The sequence below is a fragment of the Thamnophis elegans genome, chromosome 13 (assembly GCF_009769535.1).
Source record: "Thamnophis elegans isolate rThaEle1 chromosome 13, rThaEle1.pri, whole genome shotgun sequence".
Lineage (NCBI taxonomy): Eukaryota > Metazoa > Chordata > Lepidosauria > Squamata > Colubridae > Thamnophis > Thamnophis elegans.
The window spans coordinates 36,127,741-36,153,084 of NC_045553.1; the positions used below are offsets into that span (position 1 = coordinate 36,127,741).

The following is a 25,344-nucleotide window of genomic DNA, read 5'->3' on the forward strand; positions in this document are numbered from 1 at the left end:
TGGGACAAGTGGTCCCCTCCAACTCTATTCTATTCTATTCTATTCTCCATTCCACTATTCTATATTCTGTTCTATTCTGTATTCTGTATTCTGTATTCTGTATTCTCTATTCTATTCTATTCTATTCTATTCTATTCTATTCTATTCTATTCTATTCTATTCTATTCTAGAGGGATGCAGTGGCTCAGTGGCTAAGACACTGAGCACCGCGTAACGGAGTGAGCTCCCGTTACTTGTCCCAGCTTCTGTCAACCTAGCAGTTCAAAAGCACATAAAAAATGCAAGTAGCCACATGACCACAGAGACTTTTTCGGACAGCACTGGCTCTTCAGCTTTGAAATGGAGATGAGCACTGCCCCATAGTGTCGGGAACGACTAGCACATATGTGCAAGGGGAACCTTTACATTTACCTTTACTTCTATTCTATTCTGTCCTGTTCTATTCTAAAAAGTAAGTGGTTATGTTTCATACAAGACTTACATTCGATGAGGAACAGGAAGCAGACAACACCCATGAAAGCTATGATGATTCCAGGCACAATGAAAGACAATCCCCACGCCTTGGAGACCCAGATGCCAGCAATCAAGGACCCCAAGATGTTCCCGACAGATGTGTGTGAATTCCAGATGCCCATGATTAAACCTCTCCTGACAAGAAATAAAAGACCTATTGTAAATTTCTGTCTTTTTTGACTTAGTTCTCAGAGGCAGATGGGAATCCACATATGGTTCAGCACTTGGTGGGAATCGGTTCTATGACAGCTCTCTGGCAGTTCAGACCAATGCTTCAACCTACAGGTAAACATCCCAGAATTTTTGACTGACAGCTCCCCCAATCTTGTACCACTGACCATGCTGGTTGGGGCTGGTGAGAACCGATGCCCCAAACATCTGGATGGCACATATTCACTTTGCATTAAATTGTGCTATTTTTTTTTAAAGCAAAAAGTGAATTAAATGAAGTATCTGTAATGGCTCCTCTCCTAACTTAAGAAAGTAAAGACTCTTTAAATAGATTATTTCAAAAGGAACCTTTAATCAAGCAGGATGGAAACCATTAGAGGCAAAGCAGCATCTGAAACCCTTTAGGCAATGCAAGTGGGATTAAACTGATAATGACCCCTCCCCTTTGTCAGAATGCAGATTCTGACCAATACACAAGTGTGAAGATGCTTCCTTAACTCTTCTGCCCTGAGAGTCGAATAAAACACTGGCTATCTCTAGTTAGACATTAAAGTAAGATATCCCACATTGCCACAATAAACATCCCTCCAGAGGTGCTGGGACCTTCAGTCTTCCAGTGACAGGAAACCAGTTGTAAAGTTGTAACGCTCAGTTGTTACAAGTACAGCTAGTGATTTAACTCCGAGGCCCCCCTACTCCCAATTGAATGGCAGTATCACTTTTAGGGATCTGACAGTATCATTTAATTTGTGTTCTGGCTCCAGCTCTGTCTTTATCCTGTATCCTACATCCTTTATATAACATTGAAAGGCCAAATACAGCTCTGGGAGCTGAAAAACTGAGGCAGCCTTGCACCCCACTTGAAAGTCATAGGTATAGGTATAGGTATAGGTATTTTATTTGTATGCCGCCCTTTTCCCTGGGGGGACTCAGGGTGGCTCACAGTTCAAAGGGAGGGAGGACAAACCAAGTTAAACACATAAGACAATACATTATTAAAAGCACAACATTCATACAATTCGGGTGGGGTTAAGGTCTTTAGCCCCAGGCCTGTCGGGACAGCCAGGTTTTAAGGGCTATGCGGAAGATCTGGAGGGTGGTGAGGGTACGAATCTCCACGGGGAGTATAAGGGATAACATGCAGTTCAACTTGGATTTGAGCGACCCAGCAATGACGTTTATCATAGCTGATTTCCAATGATCAGTCATCGGAACCATCTCAAAGAGTCACTGCAGGGTTCAAAGAGGACAGCTCTCCTTTAGGGCAGAAGTCACAGGGCCAGCATGCAAAGCAGAAGAAGATACAGGCAATCAATCAAACCACTGTCCCATTTAACTGTGCAGGGTTGCATTTCCTGTCCAGTGTGGGAACAAATCAAAGACTTCCTTCTAGGGATTAAAGTGAAGCAACCGAGATTGGAAAGCAAAGAACAATCTGCAAGGCACAAAGAAACGAAACTCACTTCCCCTTTCCAAACCAGTTGCCGACACACGTCACCACCGATGGCCAACCAGTTGTCTGAGCCAAGCCATTCAGGATCTAATAGAGGGCACAAGAGGGGAAAAAAACAGTGAACTGCTGGAAGGGCCTGCTTCTTACCTGTATGCATTCACTCTCTCTCTCACATGCGCAGACATGTGCAGGTAAGTCTTGGATGTACGATTACAATTCATCCCAACGTTTCTCTGTTGCTAAGGTGAAGCAGTTGATAGGTGGATTTGTCCACATTTTTGCAACTTCTCTTGCCACGGTTGTTAAGTGAATCGCTACAGTTATTTTTTTTTTAATCTTCAAAACAAACACAACACATAAAATCTTCCATTCTTACATACTGTAGAAAGTGTATCAGTTGGTTACAAAAGGCTTTCGTGCATCTCTTCCACAGTCATCAAGCATAATTCATATTAACTCAAGTATTTTAACTCAGAGATTTATACATGTTACCGTCATCATGAGCCGAGGTGGCGCAGTGGTTAGGGTGCAGTACTGAAGGCCACTTCAGCTGACTGTTATCTGCAGTTCAGCGGTTCTAATCTCACCGGCTCAAGGTTGACTCAGCCTTCCATCCTTCCGAGGTGGATGAAATGAGGACCCAGACTGTGGGGGCGATATGCTGACTCTGTAAACCGCTTAGAGAGGGCTGAAAGCCCTATGAAGCGGTATATAAGTCTAACTGCTATTGCTATTGCTATCATACCTCCATTTTCCTTTGAATATAGTTGTTTAAACATCCTTCATCATAAAATACACCAAGATTTAATACATAACCACATACTGGCATTTCATTTACCATTTCTAAAATCCTCCAATGACACTAAATCCTTATATCCTATTCTAGCTAAACATCCATAATGTTTAATAACAAAGTTTTCTATCCCTCTTTCCAAATCATTGTTTACAATTTACATCTCATTTCCTTATATTGTAGACACACACACACACATGTATATATGCATATATATATATATATATATATATATATATATATATATATATATGTATATGTATATGTATATGTATATGTATATGTATATATGTGTATATGTGTATATATATATATGTATATGTGTATGTATGTGTATATATATATATGTATATGTATATATGTATATATATATATATGTATATGTATATGTATATGTGTGTATATATAAATATGTATATGTGTATATATATATGTGTGTGTGTATATGTATATGTGTGTGTATATATATATATATATATATATATATATATATATATATATATACACACACATACATATATATGTATATGTGTGTATATATGTATGTATGTATGTATGTATGTATGTATGTATATGTATGTATATATATTGTGTCACAACCCCTGCCCAAATATGGGAGGAAGCATACTGCTTTCCTTTCTCTGTCTATAGGCTCATCTCAAGAGACCATCCAGACAGAAAGCCATTATTTTTACTGTTGCCTTTGTTACATTTGTGTTGCTGTTGTGCTGATAAATAAATAAAGGGAGACTAGTATAGATCTATTTCAAGCTATTTAGCTCTCATCAGCTAGCCATACCCTTACTGGGATTTGAACCTGTGCTGTATTACATATTAGGCAGTTGTGTTAGCCACTAAGCTAAATACATACCTATTTCTCTGGCTCAGCTGATAAAGGAGAACCTGTGGCTTAGTGGCTAACACAACTGCCTAATATGTAATACAGCACAGGTTCAAATCCCAGTAAGGGTATGGCTAGCTGATGAGAGCTAAATAGCTTGAAATAGACCTATACTAGTCTCCCTTTATTTATTTATCAGCACAATTGCAAAACACACACACACACACACACACACACACACACACACACACGTTATTATCATTCGCTGCAGTTATTAAGTTAGTAAGCAAGGTTATTCAGTGAATCTGGCTTCCCCACTGATTTTTGGCTCATCAGACATTTGCAAGAGGTGACCCCGGGACACTGCAACAGTCATCTGCCAAGCGGCTGAATTTTGATCACATGAGCATGGGGGTACTGTAATGGTCATAAGTGTGACAAATGCTCATCACTTTTTTCAGTGCTGTTGTAAGTTTGAACGGCCATTAAACAAACTGTTGCAAATTGAGGACTACCTATAAAGCTGATTCTAGAGGGGGGGGGGTTAATCTTTTGCAAGGAAAAATACTCTAAATGTCTTGGGACATCCTAAAAATGAACACATGATAACAGCATAAGCTTTCGAGAAGCAAGTAAGAAGTTACGTAGTGGGCCACCAGAGCTGCTATAGGAGGAGAGGAAAAAGGAAGGCGGGGAAAGCAAAGATGAGGCCAATCCCCCACCTCCCAAATGACCCTAAATGGGACACAGACATTCCCTCACTGAGTAGCTAACTAAGTAACCAGACGGAAAATGTGTGATTGGAAAAATGTAATCATGTCAAATCACTAAGAGAGTTTTTGGCAATGGGATGGGAAAACTTGAGAATTCTTGCTCAACAGGCTACAAAAATAGCAGGGAGCGGGTCAATGCGTCACAGCCCACTAGAGCTCACAGAACGATGTTCTGGAGGGAAAAAGAGGGACGGAAGAGTGGGGAAGATGCCACTTTGACCTCCTGAAAATAAAATAAAAAGGCAGAGGACCTCTAGAAAACGGGCAGGAGGTGGGCAGATCTCCAAAACGCCTGTTAAGATGTTGCCACTGTCCTCTTGCTCTCCTGCCCCAGATGGGAAAGTTAGATCAGGATGTTAGCTAGCTGATTTGGTTCTGATTTATATCACCCAATGCTTTCCCCCACCTTAAGAACTTCACCCAGCTGGAAAGGGAGCTTGCGGAAGGCCACAGCACTGGGTTCCTCGGGGATTTCTAGGCGGTTATCAGCCTGATGAAGCAGCCATGGCAGATCTTGGTACAACTTTCAAGTCCTACATAGTCCCTCCTTTGTGGTGGCTGCAGCATTCTTCCTTCTCCAACAGCTGCAGTTGAGTGACTCAGCAGAGGCTCTTCCCCAGCCAGTGACAAACGTCACTCCTTCCCCAATGAGCCTTTTTCTAACGCTGCCTCCTTCCAAATCTCCAGCTGCTGCCTTTGCCAAATCCTCAGTTCCTCCCTGCTTCTTCTTTCTATGCAGCATTATATAACAGAGGCCATTTATAAATGGACACAGCCTTACAGTATGCGCGTGGCTGCTCCTTTTAAGTGTACAGTGTGGATGGCCTAGGCTCTGGACCATGCAAAAAGCCCTTCGTTCAGAGCTCCGTGAAAAAAAGAACTTTGCACCGCTTCCTGTTTCAAATGTTTCAAAGTTCTCTTGGAGGCAGAAGACCATCATCGCCTAACACAGGGTTCCTCAACCTTGGTGACTTTAAGTCCTGTGGAATCCCAGAATTCTGGGAGTTGAAGTCCACAGGGCTCAAAGTCGCCAAGGTTGAGAAACACTGAAACCGGTCTAGGAAGCATGGCTTCTCTGTTGCAGTGCCTGATCTCTGGAACAACATCCCCCAGCCCCACAAGATTCACTGGGTCTTCTTCCAAAAATTCTTAAAAACTTCGAATAGCAATAGCAATAGCAGTTAGACTTATGTACCGCTTCATAGGGCTTTCAGCCCTCTCTAAGCGGTTTACAGAGTCAGCATATCGCCCTCACAGTCTGGGTCCTCATTTCACCCAGATCTGTACTTTCAGACCTAAGAGACTCTGTTTCATCTGGTTGTGTTTCCGGTGTGATCTACTTAGGAAGGCTGACACAACTTCTATCTTCTGCCAAGCCTGGAGTTAAAAGTGGGTGGTGGGCAACTTGTAGGTTACACAGGGTTATTTTAGAGTTTGGAGGGGGGCGCGTGGCATCTGGAGGCTGGTTTTTTTTCCCTTTGGTTTATATTTTTAATTTAAAAAAAAAAAAGATTGGTAATTAATGGAGGGTGCTGCCCACAGTAGAATCGGATGGCACATAATACATAACATCAAATAGGCAGCATCTGGAGTCTTTAAGGAGGAGGGCAGCAGGTTTTGGTCTAACTTCCTGATGTTTTCAGCTACAAGGGTTTGTGTTGACAGGTGTCGAAATCTGGCCCACAGAGTGAAACGACGAGGTGAAATGATGGAATGATTCGTAGGAATTATTCAAGGACAATAGTCTCAGGTGTAATTCAATGGGAAACTGGTTATGGGGCACCAGGAGTATTTTAATTATGGGCTGCATACAAACCACATGTTTTGCTACAGTTACTATCGTGAATTAAACTAGGCAAAGTGAATTATTTGATTCAAGGTGTGTGTGTGTGTGTGTGTGTGTGTGTCTATCAGAGGTGGGTTCCTACCAGTTCGCACCAAATCGTCAAATCTACTGAACCGGTTAGAAGAGGTTCCACCAGTGGACCCAGAAAGCAGGCCACACCTACAGAAGAGGTTCCAAATTTTTTTGAAACCCACCACTGAAAAAAAACAACAACAACACACACACACACACACACAGATTCACATAGAGAAAGAGAAAGAAAGGAAGAAATAAATAAAGAAAAAAAGAAAGAAGTGAGAGAGAGATGAAAGAAAAAAGGAAAAAGAGACAGAGAGACAAAAGGAAGGAGAGAGAGAGAGAGAGAGAGAGAGAGAGAGAGAGAGAGAGAGAGAGAGAGAGAGAGAGAGAGAGAAAACACATGGCCGGCAAGCTACTCCCACCAGGTCACATGGCCGGTAAGCCATTCCCACAAAGGAGGCCACACCCACAGAGTAGGTTCGAAAAATTTTTGAAACCTACCACTGGTATGTATGTATGTATGTATGTATGTATGTATGTATGTATGTATGTATGTATGTATTGTGTCACATAAATACAGGAGGAGAGCCTGTGGCTTAGTGGCTAATACAACTGCCCAATATGTAATACAGCCCAGGTTCGATTCCCAGTAAGGGTATGGCTAGCTGATGAGAGCTAAATAGCTTGAAATAGATCTATACTAGTCTCCCTTTATTTATTTATCAGCACAAATGCAACACACACACATATATCATCACCATTTTCTACTACTCAGTCATTATTTCTTCAGTTCTTTTTCTCTCTCTAAATAGAGAACTTTCTTCTAGCTTGAAAAAAAAAACCCCATAAAGGAAGAGATAGGGGAAGATTCCACATTGCCTTTGATCACAACCTTCCATTCAATTTCAGGTTGTTTTTTTAAAAGCGAGCAGAGAAACTTAGAGAAAAGCCAAAGGGTCACTGCTCTCACAGACAGGAGGGTACCTAGAAGGAATATTCCTGAATCGTGATTTTTTTTAAATTATAAATAAACAAGGGACTAGAATGACCAGACACCATCTGCAAACTCGTCATTCAGGGTGAGCCTGTGTCTCATGTACATCTATGAGCCTTGGATGGAAAATCAGATTCCATCCCTTCCCTAATTCTTTCCAGGGACTAAATATATCTGCTTTCTGTTTGCCCAGCCTTTAATGCATGTGACTGCTACACCCACAGACCACAACATTTCTGCATTGCAGTTTCCTGTGAAATCGCAGGAACAGGGAAAACCCACGAGAACAAAACAAAGCTACAGCCCAAGGCATAGAACCAAGAAGGGCAGTGAGGAAGTGCAACATGTCCATGCCTAAGATAGTATTTCTTTAAAGTTTGGCTCTGGCACTGTCTTGGATGATCAGAACAGTGGTGAGTTTCAAAAATGTTTAGAACCTCTTCTGTAGGTGTGGCCTGCTTTGTGGGAGTGGCTTGACGGCCATGTGACTGGGTGGGAGTGGCTTGCCAGCCATGTGACTGGGTGGGAGTAGCTTGCCAGCCATGTGACTGGGTTGGAGTGACTTGCCAGCCATGTGACTGGGTGGGAGTGGCTTGCCATCCATGTGACTGGGTGGGCGTGGCCAACTTGTAAAATGTGGTGAAACTCACTTAACAACGCTCTTGCTTAGCAATCAAAATGTTGGCTCGGAAACTCTGGCATTTGAAGCACGCAAGTCTTAAAGCTGTCAAGTTACAAGACCCTTGCAACCTTTAGGAAAAAAACAACCCAGGGGTGTTCAAACTTGACAGCTTTAAGACTTGTGGACTTCAACTCCCAGAATTCCTCCTCCAGTCATGTTGGCTCAGGAACTCTGGCATTTGAAGCATGCAAGTCTTAAAGCTGTCAAGTTACAAGACCTTTGCACCCCTAACCCTTTAGAAAAAAAAACCCAGGGGTGTTCAAACTTGACAGCTTTAAGACTTTAAGGTTTAGATAGGACTCTTGGAAGCGGGCGGGGCTATTGGTGAGCCAGCCAATCAGTGAGCGGCGGGCAGAGCAAGCGTGGTGCGGACGGGCAGGGGGTGGGAGCTGCAACCGGTTCTAAATGGCACGGTAGATTTGTGGAACCTCTTCTATAGAAGAGATTAGAACTGGCAGGACCCCACCCCTGGATCAGAAGTACAAAAGAACCTCAAATGAATGACAGCACTGATGGCCAATCTCTGATGAGAGATTTAAAAAAAGAAGACCATGTCTTCTTGAATGCTAAACTTCTTTTGGTTCCTGATGGGAAATTGAAACAGAGGCTCTTTTGCAGGGTTTTTCTTTCTTTCTTAATGGTAGAAGGTGAAAAAGGCATGAATGGGAAACCCTGAATGAAAAATGCCTCAAGATCCTGGTGCACAACTTGTGTAGGGTTGACCAGAGCCTGCCCACCACATATAAAATGCAGAGAGAACTTCATTAGCGTGATGAGAACAAACTCCTTACCTGTACAAACACAAAGTACCATAACTGATGGATATTCCAGTAGTAGCCCAACCCAAATAAGGCAGTAAATAAGCCACTCAGCAACATGCCTCCGGAAAGGTAATAGCGCAGAGGAAGACGCTCACCAAAAATCCCGCTGTGGGAAAATAGAATAGACAGGTTGTTAAATCACAATTTGTTATAACAGTTCCCCATCAGTGCAAAATTGTAGAATCCTGGAGCTGGAGGAGGTTTGAAAGTCATCAAACCTTAGCTATGTGGAGTTGGTTCCACCACAAATCCGCGAAGCCCTTCTGCGCGGAGACATAAGCGTGAAGACTAAATCGCGCCGTTTTAAGCGCTAGGGCAAAATGCGACCCTACCACGATGACATAATCGCGGAGGGCAAAATCGCACATTCCCAAGCACTCACTACCCTAACCCTAACCCTAACCCTAACCCTAAACCTAAACCTAACCCTAAAACAAACCCCTAAACCTAATCCTAACGCTTACCTTAAATGAAGTCGGCTTTCTGCCGCGGCGCCGTTTTAAAGCGCCCTTATGTTGCCGCGCTGTTGTCGCGGCGGTGATGACGCACGGTGATGACGTCGCGGCTTTAGCACCGCGATTTTATCGCCGCGATTTTGACCAGCGTGGTTTTGTCGTGCCACGCCCGAGTTGGGTTGACGTTTCATGCAATGCCATGATTTATTTTATTAACTAGGTTTGTTGAAAAGCTATAGAGACTTGGTTCTGATGTTATTGTAAGCAGCATTGTCTTACCATCCAAAAAAGTTGGCTTCTCATATTACACTATAAGACATTGCATGATTCATCTGATCTTGGCTAAGTGTCACGTATGGACTGAGATTCTTTGACTTCAAGATTCGGATTTTGAACTAGGGGGGAATATACAATTTTCAATTGTGTCATCTTCAGAAATGTGAATCCAGTCATCTAGGCCTTGTTAGACTGTCGTTGTCTCTCCGCTCCTATGTTTTGTCTCAGGCAATTGTTAGCCAAAATGATATTGTTTCTGCAGGCAGATGCTTGTTACGCCACATCAACAAGCAGATTTGTTTAAACCCCTCAAGGACATGCCCTCACTTAACCTGTGCGTCCTTTCTGTGTCAAAGCTAAAAGCCAAATTGTTTTGCCTTTGGGATTAAGGAATTGGCCTTGTACACACTTTAAAATGGAGTGAAAGGAGGGAGGGAGGGAGGGAGGGAGGGAGGGAGGGAGGAAGGAAAGGAAGGAAGGAAGGACTCAAAGACAAAATGAAGATTAAAAAACACAACACAATTTGAATTGCAGTTGATGAGAAGGAAACTGGATTTATTGTACACAATGCAGGCCTTCCATCTCTAAGCCAAACAACTTTCTCTTTCATCAGCCTACACAATTCTGACGTATCAATAGCCTTCCAAATACCCTACGAAGCTCTTTAATAACCACTTAGGCGACCAAAGGGTCTGTTTAGTTCTCAGTAAACAGAATCTATCATCTTAACAAGAGTCCTGTTGACATTTCAGGCTCTCCATTAGCCGATTTCTTATCTGCCTGGCATTGTAACCACCAGTGAAGGGAATTTTCTATTTCTGAATTTTCTACTTTCCTGCAAGGTGGAGAAGTGGGTTGATTGCTCTGAACGTGGCCAACAGTTGTCATGTAATCAAATATTATAGATATGTCCTAAAGGACCTCCTTAAATCACAGGATGTTTTCATCAACCATCAACTTGAGCCACCAAGTCAAAGTGCCAAGTTGCTGACGCTCTCCATGACAAATTGTTGAAGCAATTGATTATGGAAAGGCTCTATCAGTAAAAGTCAACCAAGAACAAACCTTAATGACAAATGACGCCAAAAGAAACAGTGAAACTATCGGTAACGAACCACCTTGCCAAAGCAAAGTCCAATACAAATGTCTTTATGAAGGAAAACACCACCCTGAGCGCAGAGGCTCCAGACCAGCGTTTCTCAACCACGGCAACTTTAAGACGGCTAAGCTTCAACTCCCAGAATTCCCAGCCAACAGAAGGGACTCTGTTTTTTCCACACTAATTCTAATTGCAGAGGGGAACCAGATGTCCAATGAGGTCTGCAGTGGAAACCTGAGACGTACGGTGAATGGGGCCGGTGGAAACTTTATTTTTCTTATTCTTATTTCACCACTTGAGAGACCGCCTCCTGCCAATTACCTCCTCACGACCTATTAGATCACACAGATTAGGCCTCCTCCGAGTTCCATCCGCCAGTCAGTGTCGACTGGCAACTACGCGGAGGAGAGCCTTTTCAGTAGTAGCTCCGACCCTTTGGAACGATCTCCCCGTGGAGATTCGTACCCTCACCACCATCCAGACCTTTCGCACAGCCCTCAAGATCTGGCTATCCCGTCAGGCCTGGGGATAAAGATTGTAATCCGTCCCCACCCGAATGATGAATGAATGTTGTGTTCTATTTTAATTTATGTATTGTTTATGTCTTATTGTTTTGTATTCCCCTCCCTATAAATTGTAAGCCCCTCAGGGAAAAGGGTGGCCTATAAATAATAAACCTTAAACCTTATTTCAGATCTTGCTTCCTTGGTCTTCCTACTCCTTACTGCTTTTCCCGGCACTGCAGAGCATTGGCTCCCCTAAAATACATACCTGATATACATCCCAATTGCATAAGCAACCAAGAACGCATTGTCCAGGGCTCCAAACAGTTCCTTGTAGTTATCCTGATCTGGGAAAAGAAAAACACAACGTGCTTTGAAGGCCTTTTATCAAACAGCAAAAGAAGCAAGTTATAGTTTCCAGAACTTAAATAGGTAGTATTTTTTTTTTGAGGGGGGAGAACCCTGGGAACAAGGCTTGCCTTCCAAAGCATTGGGGAGAAGATGGGCTAGACTTCTCATGATGAAATGCATCCATAAAAAGCCCATCTGGTCCTTAGCTTTGTCCTCTAACGTTTTAAATAGATTGATTTGCACCTGATTTCCCCCACTCTGGATTCAACAATAAACACTTTGCTACAGAGGTGGGTTCCTACCAGTTCGCACCTATTCGGTAGAACCGGTTCGTCAAATCTACCGAACCGGTTAGAAGAGGTTCCACCAGTGGACCCGGAAAGCAGGCCACACCTACAGAAGAGGCTCCAAAGTTTTTTGAAACCCACCACTGGTCCTTGGATATGATTATTCTACACTATCATGCTCATATTTATAAAACTCAGTGCCTCTGTGAAAGGTGAGGATGACTACTGCGTTTGTGGTGCAATCAGAACATTGCGTGTGTTGAAGTTGTTTTGACGCAAACCAAAGATGCCTTTTAAAAAACAAGTTTACATCATATTCTTATGCATGCCAGTGCTGTCCGTGAGGTAATTTAAGGTGGTTCTGACAAGTGTCGTCGGCATCTTCATATCCGGTCACATGGGTGGCAAGCCACTCCCATCCGGTCACATGGGCAGCAAGCCACTCCCACAAAGGAGGCCACACCCACAGAGTAGGTTCGAACTATTTTTGAAACCCACCACTGCTTTGCTACCAAAAGACATTTGGTCAATCACCAACCTTTTCAGTTAAAAAGGATTAGAAGATGAGGAGCCCTTTTTAACATTGCCAGGGCTTTTGGCTTTATAGGATTTGTTTTCTGATTCTGTATGATTACAGTATTTCTTGGTTGGATGAAAACTAATAATCAATCCTCCCTTCAAATCCTGTACAAGATTAAAGCAGAGTCCAAACTGATGAGACTGACTCAAGGCCATTGCTTCTAAAGTGATGAGTGAGTAGCAGCTTCAGTTTAGAATATCTATTTGAAATTGTTATGGCCTTTGCAGGTAGTAATTTCTCCCATTTTGGCCTAAAAACTCTGTGAAGCTGCTCGAATTGCTGAAAGAGGTTAGGATAGTACAAAATTAAATACTTGCTAATTCCCAGCCCTCCAAAGTCAAGGACACTTCAGATCAGTGGTCACCAACCAGTGGTTTGCAGACTACTGATGGTCCACGAGAACATTTTGGTGGTCCGCAGAAAAATTATTTGCATTTTTTATATTGCACTAAATACTACTTATCTTTTTTTAAAAAAACAAAATCATATTAGGGGTCCATGGGATTTAAAATTATGAATTTAGGGGTCCCTGAGGTCCGAAAGGTTGGTGACCCCCCTGCTTTAGATGGCTTTCAACAATATTTTAACGAAGTCAAGATTCAGATCAGTCATTGCATCAGAATACTTGTAAGGATGGACTCTAGTGGATCGGTGCTTAAGGTGGTGATAAAGGCTGCCATAAACCAGCAGTCTGACTTCTGAAAAGGATTTCTGCTACAGCCCAAAAGTAGAGAAGAGTGCTCTACATGGGGCTGCCCTTGAAGAGTATCCGGCGACTTCAGCTGGTCCAGAATGCGGCCGCGCGAGTGATCGTGGGTGCACCTCGTTTCACCCAAGTAACACCTATCCTCCGCGAGCTGCACTGGCTACCTGTTGCTCTCCGGGTGCGCTTCAAGGTGCTACTTGTCACCTACAAAGCCTTTCATGGTATTGGGTATGGGTACTTGAGAGACCGCCTACTGCCAATTACCTCCACTAGACCGATACGATCGCATCGATTAGGCCTCCTCCGAATTCCATCAACGAGCCAATGTCATCTGGCAACTACCCGGAGGAGAGCCTTCTCGGTGGCTGCTCTGACCCTCTGGAACGAACTCCCCGTGGAGATTCGTACCCTCACCACCCTCCAGACCTTCCGCACTGCCCTTAAAATCTGGCTGTCCCAGCAGGCCTGGGGCTAAAGACCCTAACCCCACCCGAATGGTATGATTGTTGTGTTCTCTTTTAACAATGTATTGTTTTATGTTTATAACTTGTTTTGTCCTCCCCTTCCCCTGACTTGTGAGCCACCCTGAGTCCCCTCAGGGAAAAGGGCGGCATACAAATAAATAAACTATAAACTATAGAGAAAAAGCCTCCAATTTTTCAGACAGGGAGAAGAGCTTTGGAAAGCTAGATACCCCCACCAAGGAAGAACAGCGCTCCCATTCCTTCCCACCATAGCTGGAAATGCCAGGACTGCAGGAATGATGAAACGATGCTCTCCCTTAAGTAGCAAATCCTCCCCATTTCACAGTACTTTAGTCCTCAGTTATCCAGCCTTCTTGTCTTGTCACAATCTGATGACCCAAAATGATTGTGGGTTTGGTGGGAAACAGATATCAAGAAGATCTTACCGAAGGGCTTCCAATCACACCACGTGGTGCTGTTGGACGCATTGTTTGGCCTCGATCCCAGTGAAGAACAGTTAAAATGTAGTTCGCTCTGATCAAAGAAAGGACAGAGAGCAGATCATCAGCATTGACATTGAATTTTAGGAGTGCAAAAAGGGCAAACCTGTTAACAATAATTTTGGGAACTGAAGGGAAACAGGGGAGGCAATAGGCATTGTAAACTGCTATTTCTTGGGAAGGAGCACTTCCTCTAGCCCAGGGTTTCTCGGCAATTTTAAGATAGCAATAGCAATAGCAATTAGACTTATACACCGCTTCATAGGGCTTTCAGCCCTCTCTAAGCGGTTTACAGAGTCAGCATATTGCCCCCAACAACAATCCGGGTCCTCATTTTACCCACCGCGGAAGGATGGAAGGCTGAGTCAACCTTGAGCCGGTGAGATTTGAACCGCCAAACTGCAGAACTGCAGTCAGCTGAAGTAGCCTGCAGTGCTGCATTTAACCACTGCGCCACCTTGGCTCTGTGTGGACTTCAACTCCCAGAATTCCCTAGCCAACATGCTCTATCCAGGGGGTATCAAACTGGCGACCCCGCAGGCCGGATGCGTCACGCCCAGGCCATGCCCATCCCATCTCCATGAACAGGGAAAACGCTGGGAAACATCACGTGACAGCAATGTGACACCATGAGTTTGACACCCGGGCAGTCTATTCCATGGAGATTGTTGACAAATATAGTAAAGGTCTTGATCTGAATAGCTAATGAGTCTCTCGTCCTTATATGCCTAAAATTCACTCTTCCGCCCTGGGTTTGACTTATACCTACCTTTACGATGCTAATGGGTTTCCGTGAGAGATGAAAAGTGGTGTAGCACAGGAAGGTTAGCACCAGAATTAATCCCCGGTACCTATGAAAAATATACAACAGGAGGATGAGAGGAACATTACAGGAGGAGGTTAAATCAGTGACTACTTTATAGCAGGGCTGCCTCAATTCACAGGAGTGTTGTAGGACTTTAACTGCCAAATCTTAACACTTAATGGAACAGAAGTGAGAGTAAATACTAAATATTTGTTACCCAGTTCTTTGTCCTGACTCCACCCACTTTTTCAGAGCCTGGTCTTCCATTAAAAATTGCAGCCCCTGGTCTCTTGAATGTCGTATACCAATAAAGGACACGACCAAAATTCCCAGGGTATCTAAGGCTTAACTCCTTAACAAAAGGCACCTGCAGGATTAAGGTTTAACCAGCTTCCTAAAGTCCTCCAATAGTGGGACAGCTTGGATCCAGATTCATGGCTGCTTAGGGTGCAGTGATGCTCTCCAAAGCATCTCAGGCATCCTATGCAAGTGAAATTCTACAACTAAAGTTACTAAAAAGCAGGGGACAAGTGATTTTTTATTCCTATTGGGAATTGGAAATAGTTTGTATTCTATTGTATGCATCTTTGCTGCCTTGAATTCGGCTCTGAATTCTCCTTCAGTTATGCATCACAAGCAATGGTCAGAGTGCAGGAACATGCCATTTTCAAGACATCTATACTGCCAAATATTCTTGGGGAACCTTTATAAAACTTACCAACCATTCAATCAACTCAGCATTTCAACACAGGAGAACCAACGGTCTGACTTTGCTTAAGCCAGCGCTGTATGAAATAGCAATAGCAGTAGCAGTTAGACTTATATACTGCTTCATAGGGCTTTCAGCCCTCTCTAAGCGGTTTACAGAGTCAGCATATTGCCGCCAACAATCCGGGTCCTCATTTTACCCACCTCGGAAGGATGGAAGGCTGAGTCAACCCTGAGCCGGTGAGATTTGAACAGCCGAACTGCAGAACTGCAGTCAGCTGAAGTAGCCTGCAGTGCTGCACTCTAACCACTGCGCCACCTCGCAATTAAGTCCACTGCTAACAAGAGTGATGTCACGAATCTCTGGCTCACGCTGTCAATCTGGTCTGCCAGGCACATCCAGACTATGGATCCTTGATTCTGTCCCTTCACCCCTCCCCCCCAAAAAATAACCCATAAATCACTTCTTTAGAATTCAACAGCCAAGGTGCATCTTTTGCTTATATATCATGTCCTGAAAAGTCTTTCCTTACACCCATTTTTTGACACAAAAGAACTTATTGAAATCCCAACTGGTTGAAAACTAACAAGCAACATCCAGATTTTGAATTTCTTCACTTAAAGCCATCACTACAATTATTATTTTCCCTACTAAGCATCCTTGTTACTTCCCTTATTTGCAATCTTGCTATCTAGAGTGACTTCCTTGCAATGACAAAAATGTGGTAAATTTACCATAATGGAAAAATGGGCATTTAAAAAAAAAAAAAGATTATTTTTGGAGGGTGGAAGGAATAACTAAATGTCCCTTCTTAGATATTCTCCCTTTCCTAAGATAAGGGATCTAAAATGCTCAATTTAACCCTACAAGTAGAACTGCTCCAGAATATTTGTTGCTTTTTTGGATGGGATAGAGGTTTGCATTAAATTGCTTTCTTCTGCTGGGTTCAGATATCAGGATTGAATGAGGATCCTTCGGCTTATCCTTCCATGTGATTGAATCATGTAAACGAATGCAAAAATTGCTTGGCAAGTAAAGAGGAAAGATTACACAGTAGGTAAGCCATTTTTTTTACAGAATGAGCAATAGAGTCGTTCCTTGTGAGGTCTTCAGTGTTCTCTGAGTTTCATAAACCAAGCTCAGAGAGCACAAAAACTCCATAATTCAATTTGAACTACCTATTCAGTATTTTCTTCCATTAGAAACTTTCCATTCTCCAAAGGAAGTCAGGTCAAGCAGACCTTCAGAGTCACATGGGGAGTGGCCGGTGGAAATTAAAGCATGTAAGGAAAGTTGACTTCAGTCTTCTGGGGGGTGCAGAAGCAAGAGGAGGCTAACTTGGAGAAAACAAATTTCAGCCTCCTCTTGAGAGCTCTTGCTTATCAACTCTTTTATCTTATCACGCAAGATAACCAAGAGACAATCTCTGAAAGGTAGACCCAGAGACGCTTCCAACTCAATTGTAAAAAAAAAATTGCGCTGAGTTATTTCTTCATCAGACAGTGCTAACAGGATCTTTTCAAGAGGAAGAACAAATGGGAAAGCAGAAATCAACTTCCTGTATTTAAATGATCCTCTGCTTGGGATCATATTACTGTTTTCTTTTATTTGGTTCTGAATAATAGGTTTTAAGATTTATTTATTTTTTGAACTGCCTCGTGTTTGTTTGGTCACTGTGTGTCTAGGAACAGCTTCCGGATCTTAATGTTGATCCTGACTCTTTATAGTGTTCAGTTTATTCAAAGTCAACACTGTTGAAGCAGTGGGTGACTAAAAACAGCATTGGATTCGCTATACATTTAAGAGTGTCTCTTTTTTCTGCATGAGGGCCATTAATCCTATTTGGTCTTCTTGGAAAATTGCAAACTTGGCTCTCTTCCTTCTTGTTACAATTGCTTTCACTTCTGCCTCAAGGCCAAATTGAGTTATTCAAAGAGATTCTGGAGAAAACACAGTTTTTAAAGACCCAGGAAAAATCTGACTCAGGGAGGATGTGGTTTTTGTACAGCGATACAGGTTGAAACCCCTCAGCCACATATACTCAGCCAGGAGGGTTAACGTCACTGCCCAGAGGATCATGGGTTGCTCTCTCTCCCCTCTTTGGAAGAGCTTTATAGCTCCGGCTGCCTTAAGAAAGTTCAAAACATTCTTAAAGATCCATCTCATCCTGGGCACCCTTTTTTTTTGAACTATTAACATCTGGCAGACGGTACAGGACAATAAAAACAAAAAAATAGGCTGAAAAACAGAGCAGTAACTATATTGAATTCTACTGTATAGTGCGATATTGATGCAACATCAGGGGTTTTCAATTCAATTGTATGGAATGCGAAGGTTGTGTGTTTCTGTTTGATTTTTATAGTTATAATGTACACCGAAGATGGCACTTAATTTCATTTTATGAAGTGCAATGACAATAAAGTAAATTAAGCTAAACTACCTGCACATTATGCCTTAGAGCAGTGTTTCTCAACCTTGGTGACTTTAAGTCCTGTGGACTTTAACTCCCAGAATTCCCCAGCCAGGTGGCTGGGGAATTCTGGGAGTTGAAGTCCACAGGACTTAAAATCGCCAAGGTTGAGAAACACTGCTTTAGAGCCTCCAGATGAGTTGCAACCAACTAATCACTGTTAATGTAAATGCATAGGGTTCAAATGTACAATTGCATTTAAATGCTTCAAATATATTTACATTGAAAGGACAATTGAATACAATCAAATGTCATTTTTATGCTGTCTCCCATCTATTTTAAGGGGCTACAGCCCCTGGATGGCACTTCAAGGTCACCTGCCGGACTCTCACCAAACAAAGTTGTCCATACAGGTAGTCCTCGACATACAAGAGTTTGTTTATCGAACACTCAAAGTTACAGTGGCACTGCAAAAAGTGACTTATGACCGTTTTTCACACTTGCAACCACTGCAGCATCCCCATGGGCCACATGATCAAAATTCAGACACTTGGCAACTGACTCATATTTGTGACGGTGACAGTGTCCCAGGGTACAAGAGCCGAGGCGGCGCAGTGGTTAGAGTGCAGCACTGCAGGCTACTTCAGCTGACTGCAGTTCTGCAGTTCGGCTGTTCAAATCTCACCGGCTCAAGGTTGACTCAGCCTTCCATCCTTCCGAGGTGGGTAAAATGAGGACCCGGATTGTTGGGGGAGATATGCTGACTCTGTAAACCGCTTAGAGAGGGCTGAAATCCCTATGAAGCGGTATAGAAGTCTAACTGCTATTGCTATTGCTGTTGCTATTGTCCTGTGATCCCCTTTTGCAACCTTCTTAAAAGCAGTCAAGGGGAAGCCAGATTCACTTGTGCAACTCACTTGACAACTGCAGTGATTCACTTAATAGCGGTGGCAAGAAAGGTCGCAAAATGGGGCAGAGTGCATTAACGGTCTCCCTTAGTGGCAGAAATTTTGGCCTCAATTGTGGTCATAAGTCAAGGACTACCTGTAGTATGTATTATAATGTCACGCCAAGATGTTATTAAAACCACAGAGTTTACTAAACCACACTAAAATGCCAATGTGGAGGAGGAGCTGAGGTGGCGCAGTGGTTAGGGTGCAGAACTGCAGGCCACTTTAGCTGACTGTGATCTGCAGTTCAGCGGTTCAAATCTCACCGGCTCAAGGTCGACTCAGCCTTCCATCCTTCCGAGGTGGGTGAAATGAGGACCCGGACTGTGGGGGCAAGTTGCTGACTCTGTAAACCGCTTAGAGAGGGCTGAAAGCCCTATGAAGCAGTATATAAGTCTAATTAATAAAAAGTCTAATTAATAAATGCAGACTCTCAAAACATCCACTGCAGCAGAAAGCCCTGAAGTAGCCTAGTGGCTTGTTGATGTCTAGGTGATGACTCAACCTGGTGCCCTCCAAAAGAATTGTTCTCCAATCCATCATCTCTAGCAATGGCCATGTTTCCTACAGATGATGGCCTTTCTCTTATTACTTCCCTGGTATGCTGGAGAAGAGTGGTGTGTTGAGGTCATCTTTTCAATAGTTCCAGGCTCAAAATTATTCCTGGTTGGTTTGGTTCCTCATCTGTTATGTACTCATACAGTATAAGCCTTGTAGGAATCTAGGTCATTATAACTGGGGCACCCTTATGACTCTGGCAGGGATTGGTGGAAACACAAACACTAACGCTCCATTCATAATTTCATAGCACGGCCAAAACTCTAGAACTTCAAAGGTTCAGCATCTTCTCCGTGCCAAGTATTTTCTTGCAGTCTTATATACTACATATCTTTGGACATGGGGGGGGGGGGATTTGATGGATTTGCGGCCTATTTTCCTCTCTCTTTACCTTAGAACAGTGTTTCTCAACCTTGGCTACTTGAAGATGTCTGGACTTCAACTCCCAGAATTCTGGGAGTTGAAGTCCAGATATCTTCAAGTAGCCAAGGTTGAGAAACACTGCCTTAGAATATTAAGAAGTCTTGCTCATATAGGATTGCTGTTTGCATTCCATTAACTGGAGAGAAAAGGGATGCAATTGTAATGAAGAGAAAAGGTTTTTAAGGAAGTGCCTTGATTTCACACGAAGCTTTTTTTAAAAATCCAATTGTTTGGGGATTTACACCATATGGGAATGGTATATGTGGATGACCTTAGGAAGCAGGAGAAAGCGTTGCAGATTGGACAACTGATTGTATAAAACATATCTCAGCTCAAAGAAGGAGAAGGGGACATGGAAAGCATTCCAGAAGGGATCCTCCCTAGTTTTCTGGAGAGTAAACGGAAAGGAGAGGAGAAGTACTTTCAGTCTTGCAAGATTCTACTATTGAATCTTATAATAAAGATAAAGAGTTAGCATTCATGATCGGGCTTCTTGTTTCTACTACTTCAACACAGTCAGACAAAACAATTCGGTGCAAACCTTCAATTAGAAGAAATAAACATTCTCATGCAAACTCTGAATGTGTCGGGAAGGACTTTAAAAATCAGCTTTATACAGTACTCAGAGTTCAGTTTTTTCACAAACCGATAGAGCCATATATATTTAAACTCAATCAAACAATTTATTTCACATTTGGGAGGTCTCATCAGGACAAAGGGATGACCCTACTTATAGCGATCGTTTTGATCCATGTCTCTCTCCTAAGGTTTTATAGACAACTTGTCTTCATTCAGACGAGAAGAAAATATAGCCAGCTCATTCTGCTTATCTTGAACTTTAAGGGGATCTGCATAAAGTAGAAAGTAGTAAGGCAGCTAAGGTTACATGCCTGTATAAACAGGCAAGAAAACTCACGTTTGCCATGTTTATCCTTGAAAGAATTGTCAAAAGTATCAATGTTCTTAAAAAACATAGAAATAATCTCTGTTGCTTTCTGTTTTAATCAGCGTCTTAGGTGAACATTTCTCTCGACTTTAGTGTCCCAAGAGGTCACGAATACATTATTACATTTTACAGAAACATTTACAGATAGGACTTTCCCACTTTGAAAAGAGATCTTCTCTCTTGCAGTAAATAGATATGTTTGAAACGGAGTATCAATTTAAACATTCGTCTCAAATTGCCTGATAATTTGATAAGAAAAGTTTAATTTAACTAATTGTAAAATTTCCATAACCTTCCTTGTGTCCTTGGAACATGAGACAGATATCAATACATGAAACAAAGAAGAATATCTTTAAAGGTTTAAAGAAAAGCTTAGCATAGGAAATCAGTGGCTGATTATAGAATAACAGCTGAATACAGAATATCTCCAAAAGGTAGAAATAAATTAAAACAACATTCTAATAATATTATGGTAAAAGTTTTCCAACTATATCTCCCTTATTTTGTCTGTGTCATGTGGAAGAATATGTTTGGAAGAATTAGTGGTAAAAGGAAACCAGGTTGCTAAAGAACATAGTGACTGGACACTATCAAAGCTGAAACCAGCCAGAACATAAAGTAGTGTGAGATCAAAAGATGTGAGGACATCTGACCCATAGAATCGCCAAGAGTGTGACACCATTGAATGGATATCATCATCATCTTCTTCTTCATCATCTAGTCTAGTGAAGAGAAGTACCAGGGGAGACATGATAGCAGTGTTCCAATATTTGAGAGGCTACCACAGAGAAGAGGGAGTCAAGCTATCTTCTAAGGCACCTGAAGGCCAGACAAGGAATAATGGATGGAAACTGACCAAGGAGAGATTCAACCTAGAAATAAGGATAAATTTTCTGACAGTGAGAACAATCAACCCATGGAACAGAAGTTGCCTTCAGAAATTGCGGGAGTTTCATCACTGGAAGCGTTCAAGAAGAGACTGGACAGACATCTGTTAGAAATGGTGTAGGGCCGTAATGGCAAACTTATGGCACGCATGCGCACACTGGCCAGCTGATTTCAGCCTTCATTTCGGCTGTTTTTCGCCCTCCAGAGGCTTTCCTCCGGAGAGCGAAAAACGGCACTACACGCAAACCGGATATTCAGAAACAGACTTCCGGGTTGTGCATTGGCCTGTTTTTCGCCCTCTGGAGGCTTAAGGAGGCTTCCCTGAAGCCTCCAGAGGGTGAAAAACAGGCCAAACACAAACTGGAAGTCGGAAAACAGGCTATTTCCAGCCTCTGGGGGGGGGGGGCAGGGGAGGCTATTTTCACCATCCCCAGGCTCCTAGAAAGCCTCCGGAGCCTGGGGTGGGTGAAAAATGGACCTACTGGGCCCACCAGAAGTTGGAAAACGTTTCGGCCTCCGGAGGGCCTCCCGGGGGGGGGGGGAGGCTGTTTTCCCACATTCCGTAGGCTCCAAGAAACCGTGCACGCATGTGCGGAGCAACAGGGGGGGGTTCATGCATGCATGCTCAGGGGGCACGGTGTGGAATGGGCATTAAGTTATGGGGGTGGGCACACAAAAAAGGTCACTGGTGTAGAGTCTCCTATTTGGACGGGAGGGGGGGTTGGACTAGATGACCTACAAGGTCCTTCCAACTCTGTTAACCTATCATCATCAGTTTTCCTAAAATGCATCTCTCTATATTATAAGATATGATGGAGCACTGCATTAAGAAGGACATAAGAAATATGCAGTAGGCATAAAATACTTGTGTCGGTAAACATAACACAGGCAAAATTTGTCCCTTGTTTTTAGGTGCTCTGTAAATTTCCCAGTGGGCTTTGGGCTTCCGACTGGATGCAGGAGAAGTTAACAAGGCATGTTAAAAAAAAAAAGATTCATCTAGCTGAATGTAATGAATAGATTCCTTAAAAACAATTTTTGCTGGCAAGCTACTTTAGGAAGTAGCTGCCAGAACCTTTTCCTTATTTCTTTATCAGAGTAGATCATCGGAAACACAGGAAACCTGAGATGCAATAATTGAATTCATATAGCATGCTAGATCGTCATGTGGCTTTTTTGGTTTGGCGTGAACATGTCAGTGAAACCAATGTGATTTGTAAGTCGTGATTTACAGGTCAGTGAGATTTGTGAAGCAACAACTGTGGTTATTTAACCAACCAGTTTTCAGGAAATTATAACCTAATCTAACATGGGACCCTTTCAACCCTTGAAAAAGTTACTTCTCTAGCAGATGTCACTTTACTGTTTTTTGTGGTACAGAGCTGCCAAGAGGTTTGTGACATGAGATCTTTATAATGTACAACTTGGAAGATTTATCAGGGGTTAATAGCCAAGAGGAAGGAAAAAAAGTTATGTGTTGTTCTTCATTCAACTGTATATAACATTTAGCCAATATTTGGGAACGGTTTCTATCTTCATGTCTCATTGAGTTTATGTCCTTTAAAAATCTGTATATTTTTTTAAAAAGATGGTAATTTATCCTGTGTCGCTGACCTTTAACTTTTCTCTTTTTGCTCAAATCTGTGTTGCGAGAGGGCAGCATGAAATGGAAATATCGTTATAGTTGGGTGGAAATGAGGAAAGAATAAACACTACTACAAGGATGTACAGGAATCCCTCTGAAACTCTTATTATATTTCTGTTCAATTGTGCCCTTCGCAATTAGGCAAACCAGGTCATTTGTAACTGCTTAATACTCCTGATATTCTCTCTGGCTCTTCGTGACATTTGAGGTAGAGATTCTTGAGCAGAAAAAAAAAGGAACTGATTTAAATGCTCAGATCTAATATCTCCAGTTGAAAAGATTGAACGGAAAAAACGGAACGAGCCGAAGTGGCGCAGTGGTTAAATGCAGCACTGCAGGCTACTTCAGCTGACTGCAGTTCTGCAGTTTGGCTGTTCAAATCTCACCGGCTCAAGGTTGACTCAGCCTTCCATCCTTCTGAGGTGGGTGAAATGAGGACCCGGATTGTTGTTGGGGGCAATATGCTGACTCTGTAAACCGCTTAGAGAGGGCTGAAAGCCCTATGAAGTGGTATATAAGTCTAACTGCTATTGCTATTGCTAAAATTAATTTAATTGATAATACACAAATAATGCCAAATGGTAAAAATATGATTTGAAAGGTTAAAGCTATTGTTGTTTGGAGTTGAGAAAATGGATTAACAAGCGGGCTGGACAGGTTGTTCTAAGACATGATGACATTAACTGCATTTGGTTGAATAAGCCAGAACTATCGTTCCATTACAATAACACACAAAGCACAACAGCTGAATTCATACATCACTGGGACAAGCCAAACGAACCACACGTTGCCTTAGTTTAGCGTGCACAGGTAGCCAGAGTTTTCTTTAACAGGTATGGACTCTTGTGCAATTGACAGCCTAATTATGGCACTTTCTGTAAGGCAAAGGTAGGTCAGTGGGCCTTTTGGAATCCAGAACAACTGCATCACACACTAACCCAACTCCTATTAGATTAATAAAGAGATGAGGGTGTGATAGTGTTACAGCCCAAGATAATTGAATGGATTTAGGCTGGGACAAAAACTCTACCTGATTGGTTTTAGTCAGTCCCAAGAGGATAGAGGAGATCAAATTTGGCTAGAAAAATAATCAAAGCTGACTTTTCTTCAGATGCTCTACTGTTGTGGGACAACAGGCCCTGCAGAGAGGAAGAAGGAGGAACATCTGATGAAACATGTGTTGCAACACAAGGCCTACCCTTAGGCCCTTCCATGTGGTATCTTCACACAAGTTTTGTCATTTGGGAATCACCAGTTTAGGGCCTCAGACCTATCAGTTGAGATCCTCTGAAGAACTGAACAAAGTAGGAGTCAAACAATTCATGGCAAAAAGCATGAAAACAAATCTACAAGTATCAGCTCTTCAAGTGTGTTGAACTTCACATAATTTCCATTAATAGCAGCAGTTGTGGGGAAAAAAAATTGACAGATTGGGGAAAGTGATAATAACAACAACCAAATTTCCTAGCTTCCCTTCTTCCAGAAGCTGGAGCCCCAAGCTTAAAACAAAGCCAATATTCAAATATTATGTGAGTCATTTCATGCTTGCAGGAACTTAAGCGCAAAAGAAGTCAAACTGGATCTCAGCATTGCGTTGGCAACACTTGCAAATGGAGAAAAGAAGAAGAAGATTGACTAGTCTGCAGAGAATCACAGCCTTTGCAGCCTGCTTTGAGCTTCTGGTTCGGGAACTGCGCAAAACAGAATCAGAAGGAAAATAGACCTTTGGTCTAATTCAGCTTCCACACATTCACCTAGTCTTGCCTAAGAGCCCTGCATGTGAATATACTGATAAGGAGCAAAGGATTTAAATGCTTAAGATTGGCAATGATCTTGAAAATCCAATTTGAGCCAGGAAGGTCTAGAATGACGCAAATGGGTGGG

The 25,344-nt window shown here is 42.5% G+C and overlaps 1 protein-coding gene across 2 annotated transcripts in view; it reads right to left on the reverse strand.

Moving 5' to 3' along the window:
* The window catches only part of SLC37A2 (solute carrier family 37 member 2), a 46,304-nt gene that overhangs the window by 16,091 nt on the left and 4,869 nt on the right, over window positions 1-25,344 (reverse strand). For both annotated transcript variants that reach the window (XM_032228711.1, XM_032228710.1), the window contains exons 2-7: window positions 14,896-14,977; window positions 14,073-14,160; window positions 11,507-11,585; window positions 8,876-9,011; window positions 2,148-2,224; window positions 482-648 (exon numbers count right to left, since the gene is read on the reverse strand). In XM_032228711.1, coding sequence (XP_032084602.1) covers window positions 482-648; window positions 2,148-2,224; window positions 8,876-9,011; window positions 11,507-11,585; window positions 14,073-14,160; window positions 14,896-14,977 — 629 coding nt within the window. The remainder of the gene's footprint in view (window positions 1-481; window positions 649-2,147; window positions 2,225-8,875; window positions 9,012-11,506; window positions 11,586-14,072; window positions 14,161-14,895; window positions 14,978-25,344) is intronic.